Source organism: Ursus americanus, chromosome 5 (assembly GCF_024610735.1).
Source record: "Ursus americanus isolate L20-20 chromosome 5, mUrsAme1.1.p, whole genome shotgun sequence".
Lineage (NCBI taxonomy): Eukaryota > Metazoa > Chordata > Mammalia > Carnivora > Ursidae > Ursus > Ursus americanus.
The window spans coordinates 52833277-52844757 of NC_142131.1; the positions used below are offsets into that span (position 1 = coordinate 52833277).

Below are 11481 nucleotides of genomic sequence, written 5' to 3' on the forward strand. Positions count from 1 at the left end.
TAAGCAACAAAATTATCATTATGGTGTGTGTGTGTGTGTGGTTTTCTTTACCCAATTGGAAAACTAGCAACAATACAATGTATTACCAAATGTGACACAAGGACTAAAATGAGTCATGTTCAAGTAGAAAGAAAAAATTAAGAGTTCACATAAATGAGTGAGTAAAAGAGACTTCAAAGACACAGCAGGCTTAATAAACTAATATTTGAAACTGAGGATATAAAGAACAAACAGGAAGTGGTGAGATTTATGGTGAACTCATAAAATGGGTCAGTAACATTTGGACTAACATATGTAAGAGTTCCAAATGAAAAGTGGCAAAAAGCTATTGAAGCATTGAGCAAGGATTAGTACACCACAGTTGGAGTCAAATATCCTTAACAGTACAATTCATCAAGGAAAACATATTTAGTTTCTATTCATGCATTAGCAATAAAATAATCCCACTACTGAACAACTAACAACAACAACTACGACGACGACAAAAAACTACAAGTATGGTTCTCATGACTTATTGATGATTTAGTGCAAAAAGAGTCAAAGAAATTCAAACGTTTTAACCATAAAATCCTGGAAAACCAATTACCAAAAACATGTTTCAAAAAGAGTAAAAACAATGCGGAATAAAAAACAAGGACATTTTGAAAGGATTTTAAAAACTGTACTCACTTTAGCAGAAAGATCAACGTCCACATTCAGCTGCTCTTCTCTATCCCCGCCAATGGGACCAGGTGGAAGGCTGGGGCTGAAGGCCATGAGGTCGGTCTTGGGCGGGCCCTCCCCAGAGCACACCCTCTGCCGCCTCTGCTGCGAGTACGACCAGCTCCCCACCGCGCTGGAGCACACGAGCGTGGGCTTCCCAGGCCCGCACGCGCCCTCTGTGGGCGGCGCCGAGCACCGCAGCGCGGTGTACAGCAGCAGCGTCAGCACCAACAGGCTGGACACGGCGCAGATGGCGACGATCAGGTACACGTTGACATCCACCAGCGCCGCCTCCGCGCCCGCCGCGCCCGCCAACACCCGCGACGACGCCTTTGGCGCCTGGCCGCTCTCCACTAGCGACAGCAGCACAGTGGCCGTGGCCGTCAGCGCCGGCTCGCCGTGGTCCTTCACCAGCACCAGCAGGCGCTGGCGCGCCGAGTCCGCCTCGTCCAGGGTGCGCGTCGTGCTGATCTCGCCCGTGTACAGCGCCACGCGGAACGGGCTGCGCGCGCCACCCGCCGCCGGCTGCAGCTCATACGACAACCACGCGTTGTAGCCAGAGTCCGCGTCCACCGCGCGCACCTTCGCCACCACGTGGCCCGCGCCCACCGACCGCGACACCAGCTCGCTCAGCGCGCCGCCCGCGCCGCCCGCCCCAGGCCGCGGCAGCAGCGCAGGCGCGTTGTCGTTCTCGTCCAGCACGAACACCTGCAGCGTCACGTTGCTGCCCAGCGGAGGCACGCCCGCGTCGCGCGCGCTCACCTGGAACTGCAGCAGCTCCAGCTCCTCGTGGTCCAGCGGCTGCAGCGCGTACACCTTGCCGCTCTCCGCGTGCACCGACACGTAGCTCGACAGCGCACGCTCGCCCACGCGCCGCTCCACCAGCGAGTAGGACACCAGCGCGTTCTCCTGCGCGTCGGCGTCGCGCGCAGACACCGTGAAGATGTGGCAGCCGGGCGGGTTGTTCTCCCTCACGAACACGGTGTACTCGGGCTGTGCGAATGCCGGCGCGTTGTCGTTCACGTCGGCCACTTCCACGTACATGCTAGCTGTGGTGGACAGCGAAGGCGATCCCCCATCTCGCGCTGTCACCACCAGTGCATAGTTCGCCACGCTCTCTCGGTCCAGGGCGCTGTCCAGCACCAGCGAATAGTAATTCTTGAAAGTGGACACCAGCTTGAAGGGAACGTGGGGTGACAGGGTGCAGGTCAACTGCCCATTGGCACCAGAGTCGCGGTCAGACACACTGATTAGGGCTATGACCGTGCCGAGGGGAGCATCTTCTAACACCGGTAATGATAGTGATTTGATAACCAACTCAGGTACGTTATCATTGGTGTCCAAAATTTCCACCAGAACCGTGCAGTGACCTGCCATTGGGGGATTTCCTTTATCTGTCGCTTCTACCTGGATTTCATATAACTTAGTTTCCTCGAAATCTATATTACCCTTTACACTGATGTATCCACTAACTGGGTCTAAGTGGAATTTTGAAAGAGTATCTGCTGACATGTCTGTATTGAAAGAATATACAATGTCCTTATTTACTCCTTCATCCAAATCAGAGGCGTTAACAATCACTGCTAGGGTACCGTTTGGTGCATTTTCAAATAAACTGACTCTGTATACAGTCCTCTCAAACTCTGGGGCGTTGTCGTTTACATCTAGAATGGTGATCTTCACTTGAGTAGTGCCGGTGAGCTCTGGTTTCCCATCATCAACTGCCGTTATTAGTAAGTGATGTTCAGGAGTGTCCTCGCGATTTAAAACTTTTTTCAACACGAGTCCAAGGGATTTAATATTCTCATCATTTCTTTTAATATCCAAGGTAAAATAATCATTAGAGTTAAGACTGTAGGTCAACAGAGAATTGGCTCCAATATCTGCATCTGATGCGCCCTCTAGCGGAATCCGAGAACCCAGCGGCCGGGATTCATAAATAAATAATTTTTTTACTGCCATTGGGAAAACCGGCTGGTTGTCGTTAATGTCCTTCACCTCCACCTCCACATGGAAAACCTGCAGCGGCCTGTCCACGATCACCTCCAGGTGGATGCTACACTCCAGACTCCGCCCGCACAGCTCCTCCCGGTCGATTCGAGAATTCACAAACAAAATGCCATTCTGCAGATTTACCTCCAGAAGATCCCCGTGGCCTTTGGACGCCACCCGGAACAGGCGCGGCACCAGCTCCGCCAGCTCCAGCCCCAAGTCCTGGGCGATGCGGCCGACGAAGGTGCCGTGTTTGGCCTCCTCCAGGACCGAGTAGTGAACCTGGCCGCTCCCAGTCTCCCAGACAGTGAGGAGCAGAAGCGAAAGCAGTAAACGCCGGGCTCCTGAACCTTCTTCTCTCCATGAAAACACCATTGCAAGCCTTTCCCAAATATTGTGTCGTTCGTGCCTCGATCCAAACTTCAAAAAATAATTTGAGTTCCTAATTTTTTTCTTCAATAACCTTATCATGCCCGTATCTCAAAGATGGTGAGGAAAAGCAGCATCTGAGTACATAACGCATGCCGCATTTCTTTTGTGGTGAAATAGCTTGTGGTGGACAGCGACATCATGTGGCTAAATGTGTAAGTATTAAATAAATGTACTTACCTTCTCCGTATACTTGCATCTGATCTTTCCCAAAATTTCTATTTTAGTTGTAATTTCCTTCGAGCACTTTTCAAATTCTTTATATTTATAAAAATACATCCTTTATACCAACTCACCACTTCCAAATATTCCAATCCATGACACAGTAAAATATAGTAGAATGATTAATAACAGTAGTGGACATCTACTGGAAATATTCCCCATGTGATAAGCATGGGGTTATTTTGGGTTATCCCATTAAATTTTTTCCCCCATTAAATTCTCACAACAACTCTCCGAGGTAGATATTAATACAATTCACTTTTTACAAACAAGGAAGTGAAAACACATACCAGTTAAGTAACTTAAATATATTAACTGGAGATATTTGGGTGGGATCTCAATCTGATTCAGGACCCCTAACTTTTACCACTTGGTCTTGAAGTCTACATTTCATAGAAAAATCAGGGCCACCTGGGTGATTCAGCTGGTTAATCATGTACCTTTGGCTCAGGTCGTGATTCTGGGTTGGGGTCCTAGGATCCACCACCTGGGGCTCCCTGCTTAGCAGGGAGTCTGCTTCTCCCTCTGCTTCTCCCCCTCTATCTCTTGCTTTCTCTCTCTCTCTCTCTCTCAAATAAATAAACAAAATCTTAAAAAAAAAAAAGAATTCTGGGGGGCGCCTGGGTGGCTCATAGTTAAGCATCTGCCTTCCACTCAGGTCATGATCCCAGGGTCCTCCCTTTCCCTCTGCCTGATGCTTCCCCTGCTTGTACTCTCTCTGTGTCAAATAAATAAATACAATCTTAAAAAAAAAAAGAATGCCAGAAAGATGATTTTTGTAAAAAAAAAAAAAAAAGAAGAAGAAGAAGAAGAAGAAAAAGCAGGCCTTTGATATTTGTGACAACGAAAACATCAAGACATTGGGGAGCCTGGCTGGCTCAGTTTGTAGAGCATGTGGCTCTTAATCTCAGGGTCTGAGGTGAAGCCCCACATTGGGTGTGGATCCTACTCAACAACAAAAAAGTATGTGTATATACATATCTATATATACACACATATTTACTTCTATATTATTATGTTAATTTACAAAATTTACTTATTTATTTATGGACTGTGTATAACCCACTCTTGTGTCCTTGTTGTCTGTCTTAAATATTATTTATATAAAGATGCCAGAAGTCAGTTTTTTATAGTGCAATTCTGTTATACATTTGTTTTACTATTTGACCGTACTGATTTGACTGTGTGATTTAGATATTTCTTACATTCATGACACCAAGTCAGAGTATATTTGTTTTTTAAATTTCCACACCATTTATACATTTCAACTTACCTGCATATCCTAAAATGTTCACAATATGAAATAATTAAGTTTTTAATGATCTCCACTCTAGATGAATTTCTGGATTCCAGTTTCTTAAAAAGTTGTCACTTGAAAGTATTGGTGATTTGACCAATCAATAAAGAGAAAAATAACTTTGGAACATAATTCATCATTCAATATCTGAAAGATGAGGCAATGTAATATTCTAAAGGTCTCTGTGAATTCAGTGAGAGACATGAGTTCTCTGAATATTTGAAAGTTGACCAGAGAAAATTCATTGACAGAAGTTGAATGTAGAGAGGTAAAAGGATGTCCAAAGCTTTGTTTATAGTCAGAGCCTCTTGAAATAAAACCAAATACATGATTTAAATATTAGGAGAAAAGTTTTCATAACAGCTTTTTTCCCCATGCAGTCACTGAATGCATGCCGGGATTACAACTTACTCCTATTTCACCATTCACATTTAGAATAGAATAAATTATCAATTAATGTTTTAATGGATAAATGAGTATTTTAAACTTTCTCAAGTAACATAAGAGGTAAGTTACATTAATGATATTTGTTAATATCAAACTTACATAATTTCTAAGTGATTCTATTGTACTAGTTCATGAAGAAGTAAGTAAACCTTTAAGAATTATTTTGGAAAAGTGTGAATCAAGGAAATAGTTATAGATATCTGTATGTCAGTCAGTGCTTGAAGAATCTTGAAAATTAGTAGCTAGTTTTAAAATGAGATACAGAATTAAATTTTTAAAACATCATGGACTCCATGGGATGCCAGGGTGGCTCAGTTAGTTAAGTGTCTGCCTTTGGCTCAGGTCATGATCCCAGATTCCTGGGATCAAATCCTGCATCCGGCTCCTTGCTCAGAGGGGAGCCTGTTTCTCCCTCTGTCTGCCGCTCCCCCTGCTTGCTCTCTCTCTCTGACAAATAAATAAATAAAATCTTTTAAAAATAAAAACAAATTTTAAAACATCATGGAATCCATATTAATGGAATACCTTTGACAAGTTATTATAATACATTTCATGACATTTAAGAGTACACTAATTGCAAAGTAGAACGCCACAGCAATTTATGACATAGCAGACTCCATAATGATTATTAGGCAATGAAGGTAATACTAAAGGAACTATGAGTTTAGAAGATTGAGCCACTGTGTGGATAAAGTATTAGTGAATAATACCTACTCTCACTTAGACATCTCCTCAGGTAACTTAATTTAAAAGAGTAAATAAGGAATAAGAAACCAGTAAGAATTTAAGTGATAGACTGTGACTCCTGGAGGTCTGGGTATACCTGGATATAGTTTTAACAGCTTACCATTTATCTGTAGTACAAACATAGTGTCCAGACTTCTAGTAGGACAGATTTCACCTGACCGTTCATACTTTCTGCATACAAGTCTCAAGAAGGTGGTGAGTAGCTATGACACTCTAAGTAGGATGACTCCTCCCAAGAAAGAGCTTCTTCCTTATTTGCCCAAGTCACTTTTTCCCCTGTAAAGCCTCAGATAAACTTTTCTGGTTCCCAGGAAATATATACTCCATGAATTTTGAGTCTTATTAACTGTTAGGAGCTAAGAAGTTGACTGTAGAAACAGATTATCCTTAAAATATTTCCCCACCTAACTTCTCAAGAAGTTCATTTTCATCTGAAAATGAATATATGGCCTATCTGTTGAACAGCTAAGGCCAGACTACTTGGTAGAAGTTATATCTACAATTCAATTTCTACAATTCAATACCCATGTACATACAGGGAAAAAACAGCAAATAACTAAGAACCAAATAGAATACAGTTTTAGACAGTTATTTCACACCAAGACATTTTCTTTTGAAGTTTTAAAATTATTTTCCAAGTGTAACATTTACTTGTCAAGTTTATGTTTTAACGACCCAATACAGGGCTTTCTAATTAACATGGAGTCATTCAATATCAATCTTCACCTTTTGGGAAAACTTCAACTTCCTTAGTTACATGGATGCTGCCAGGAGAAAGTGGGTCATCTCACACTTGTGGAAAATGTGATCCCAGGCATAGAGTGTGGTGCCAGAGGGAGGCGGTCAGTCTCTGCACAGTGGGAGGCCTGAACACATTAGCCTAATGATACAGATACTGACTGGGAAGGATGACTGAGCAACCCACTAACATAACAACTGGGCTAGAGTACTCACCATTTTAGGGGGAAAAAAGTCCCACCACCTGGCCACCCCACAATGTAATTTTTTAAATGTTAAGATTTTTTTTAATGTATTTCCTTTTAAAAAGGTTTTATTTATTTTTTTGACACGGAGAGAGAGCACAGGCAGAGGGAGTAGCAGGCAGAGGATGAGAGAGAAGCAGACTCCCCGCTGAGCAGAGAGCCTTAAGCAACTGAGCCACCCGGGTGTCCCAAGATTTTTTTAATGTTAAAATATTTTAGGGCACTTGGGTGGCTCTGTCTGTTGGGTGTCCGACTCCTGAGTTCACCTCAAGTCATGATCTCAGGGTTGTGAGATCTAGCCCCTCATTGGGCTCTGCACTGGGTGTGGAGTCTTCTTAAGATTCTCTCTCTCTCCCTCTGCCCCTCCCCACTCCCCTGTTCTCTCTCTCTCTCTTAAAAAAAAAAGATATTTTAACAAAGTTCAAAGAGGATTCTTTTCTTTTTTTCTAAAGATTTTATTTGTTTGTTTGTTTGAGAGACTGTCTTCAAGGCAGAGAGGAGGAGCGGAGGGAGAGGGACAAGCAGACTCCCCACTGAGAGCAGAACCCCTCACAGGGCTGGATCCCACTACCCTGAGATCATGACCTGAGCTGAAATCAAGAGTCCAGCACCCCGGGCGCCTGGGTGGCTCAGTTGTTAAGCGTCTGCCTTTGGCTCAGGTCATGATCCCAGTGTCCTGGGATCCAGCTCCCCATCGAGCTCCCTGCTCAGCAGGAAGCCTGCTTCTTCCTCTCCCACTCCCCCTGCTTGTGTTCTCTCTCTCCCTGTCTCTCTCTGTCAAATAAATAAATAAAATCTTAAAAAAAAAAAAAGAGTCTGGCACCCAACAGATGGAGCAACCCATGGAGACACCCAGGTGCCCCAGAGAGGGGATTCTTTTCTCAGTGAACTCTCTATCATGCCTTAAAACTCTATGGATTTTACAAGTGTGAAATCTTTATTCCAAATAACAGGTTATTTGACTACGGAAAGACATACCTAATATTAGCAATTATTCCTAAGTGATGTCATCTATTCTAATGACCTATGATAGGTACTTTCAGAAGTCCTAGCATTAAAAGATCCATTCAGGCTGCTTTCAAAAACAAGGAAAAGAAAACCTAAGTTATTACCTGTTGCATAAACAGATAAAGACAAATAATTCTTGATCGAAAAAAATAATTTAGAAAACTTCCAGATAAATAATATACTCTTATTCCAAAATATTATGACAGAATGGATGGATGATATAAATTGGAAATGTGCATTTTATATATTCATACTCTTAAAAATTTTCCCAATTATGATTTTTTAATTTTAGAAAAAATATTTACAGGTAATAACTTTTCAAATTTAGCTGAAGTGTTCTTCAGTCCTTCAAAGTCCAATTATTCACGATGAGATTTAATTATGAAAAAAATGTGAAAATAAGAAAACCATTTAAGTAAATTGTTCTCAATGAAGAAATTCACCTCTATTTCATTCCATATATTGCACAATAGGGTAATGATTTAAAAAATAAGGGTAAAGCTATGAATCAAAATAACAGAATCATAAGTAAAGGAAATAGACAATTCCACAACCGACGGGAAAGACTCACCTTTCCTAAGTGTTCTTGTTCCGAGTGTTGTCTTTCTTCTGCGGAGCCTGGAACTTGAGGTAGGCTGGGGCTGAAGGCCATGAGGTCGGTCTTGGGCGGGCCCTCCCCAGAGCACACCCTCTGCCGCCTCTGCTGCGAGTACGACCAGCTCCCCACCGCGCTGGAGCACACGAGCGTGGGCTTGCCAGGCCCGCACGCGCCCTCCGTGGGCGGCGCCGAGCACCGCAGCGCCGTGTACAGCAGCAGCGTCAGCACCAACAGGCTGGACACGGCGCAGATGGCGACGATCAGGTACACGTTGACATCCACCAGCGCCGCCTCCGCGCCCGCCGCGCCCGCCAACACCCGCGACGACGCCTTTGGCGCCTGGCCGCTCTCCACCAGCGACAGCAGCACAGTGGCCGTGGCCGTCAGCGCCGGCTCGCCGTGGTCCTTCACCAGCACCAGCAGGCGCTGGCGCGCCGAGTCCGCCTCGTCCAGGGTGCGCGTCGTGCTGATCTCGCCCGTGTACAGCGCCACGCGGAACGGGCTGCGCGCGCCACCCGCCGCCGGCTGCAGCTCATACGACAACCACGCGTTGTAGCCAGAGTCCGCGTCCACCGCGCGCACCTTCGCCACCACGTGGCCGGCGCCCACCGACCGCGACACCAGCTCGCTCAGCGCGCCGCCCGCGCCGCCCGCCCCAGGCCGCGGCAGCAGCGCAGGCGCGTTGTCGTTCTCGTCCAGCACGAACACCTGCAGCGTCACGTTGCTGCCCAGCGGAGGCACGCCCGCGTCGCGCGCGCTCACCTGGAACTGCAGCAGCTCCAGCTCCTCGTGGTCCAGCGGCTGCAGCGCGTACACCTTGCCGCTCTCCGCGTGCACCGACACGTAGCTCGACAGCGCACGCTCGCCCACGCGCCGCTCCACCAGCGAGTAGGACACCAGCGCGTTCTCCTGCGCGTCGGCGTCGCGCGCCGACACCGTGAAGATGTGGCAGCCGGGCGGGTTGTTCTCCCTCACGAACACGGTGTACTCGGGCTGTGCGAATGCCGGCGCGTTGTCGTTCACGTCGGCCACTTCCACGGACACGCTGGCCGTGGCGGAGAGCGAAGGCGAGCCTCCGTCCCGCGCGGTCACTACTAGAACATAGTTCGCCACGCTCTCACGGTCCAGGGTGCTTTCCAGCACCAGCGAATAGTAATTCTTGAAGGTGGACACCAGCTTGAACGGGATACGAGGCATCACAGAGCAGGTCACCTGCCCGAAGACACCGGAGTCACGGTCGGACGCGGAGACAAAGGCGATGACGGTGCCGAGTGGAGTGTCCTCTCTGACCGGCAAAGACAGAGGTGTGATTGCCAGTTGTGGAGCATTGTCATTTACATCCAGCACTTTCACTAAAACCTTGCAATGGTTTGACATTGGAGGATTTCCTTTATCAACTGCTTTTACCTGAATTTCATAGGATTTTGTTTCTTCATAATCCAGTCTACCAATTAGCCTAATTTCTCCTGAGCTGGAATCAATTTTGAAGTTTTTTTGAATGTTTAGAGGAACATCACTGCCAAAGGAAAAAACAATTTCGCCATTTACACCTTCATCGGCATCAGAGGCGTTTAATGTAGTCACTAATGTTCCATTTGCTGTACTTTCTAATAAATGGACTCTGTACACAGCCTGGGCAAACAATGGGGCATTATCATTAACATCCAGCACTGTGATCAGCAGCTGAACTGTACCTTCCAGCTCTGGTTTGCCCCCATCGGTGGCTGTCAATAATAAATGAAGTTCTGGTGTTTCTTCTCTATCCAAAGATTTCCTCAATTCAAGTGAAAGTGACTTACTGAGTTCATCACTTGCCTGTACATCCAAAGAGAAATAATCATTGGGGCTGAGGGTGTAAGTTAGAAGAGCATTGGTACCAATGTCCTTATCAGCAGCGCCCTCTATCGGGAAACGTGAATCCACCAGTCTAGATTCAGGAATAAATAACCTTTGTTCTCTTGCTCTGAAAACGGGTGGGTTATCATTAATGTCCTTCACCTCCACCACCACATGGAAAACCTGCAGCGGACTATCCACGATCACCTCCAGGTGGATGCTGCACTCCAGACTCTGGCCACACAGCTCCTCCCGGTCGATCCGAGAATTCACAAACAAAATGCCATTCTGCAGATTTACCTCCAGAAGGTCCCCGTGACCTTTGGACGCCACCCGGAACAGGCGCGGCACCAGCTCCGCCAGCTCCAGCCCCAGGTCCTGGGCGATGCGGCCGACGAAGGTGCCGTGTTTGGCCTCCTCCGGGACTGAGTAGTGGACCTGACCACTCCCAGTCTTCCAGGCTGCGAGGATCAGAACGGAGAGCAGCAAACGCAGGGCTCCCTTGCCTCCTTGCCTAGGAAACAGCATCGCAAAACCACTACAAATTTGGTACCGCTCTCTCACTTCAAACTCATACTCTCTTTCCTTTATATCTTGAATAATATATCTCCCAGCCGTTTTTGTCTTCTCTCAGGCTGTGACAAAATGGAGCTTCCTCCTTTAGTTTTTGGTGACAAGACTTGGTGGTATACAGCGACATCATGTGGCTAATGGTGTAGATTTTAGATTCATCCATTGATTTCTAAAAGTTTATACATTCATTTGCAATTTACTCAATGCAATCATTTTCAATTATGTCTTTTAAAGACTGGTACACTTCAAATCTCACTTATTCTTAAAATGAAGCAAATTCAGAATCTGTAACTTTTTAAAATACCAGTAGATTTAGACAATACTGTTAATATTTTAATGTACAAGGTACTTTAAAGTGGTATAAATTTCCTTTTATGCATTTTATTACTATGAAGAATACATGGAATAAGTGCTAACCACAACTTACTAGCATTCGAATAGTTCAAACATAAAACTGTTGAATTAAATATACTTTGTTTTTTACAGTTAAAAACTTATTTTACCTTTTATAACATATCTATATTTAACTGAAAACTATTTAATTATCAAGCTTTAATACTGAGAACTACAATTTTTAAATATAATTTCATCCTTTTTATTTTTATGAAAAGTGTTCAATTTGAAGATATTCTCAATATTAGAAAAAA

At 45.2% G+C, this 11481-nt stretch overlaps 1 protein-coding gene and 1 pseudogene across 1 annotated transcript; one reads left to right on the forward strand and one right to left on the reverse strand.

Annotated features, from left to right (window-relative positions):
- Positions 1 to 574: 574 nt before the first annotated feature.
- On the reverse strand, positions 575 to 8391 carry LOC123790255 (protocadherin alpha-3 pseudogene; annotated as a pseudogene).
- Positions 5725 to 9781, forward strand: LOC148110105 (uncharacterized). Its single transcript, XM_087862457.1, is given in 2 exon segments — positions 5725 to 5730; positions 8462 to 9781. Coding segments are annotated over 2 exon segments (1326 nt in total).
- The last annotated feature ends 1700 nt before the right edge of the window (positions 9782 to 11481 follow it).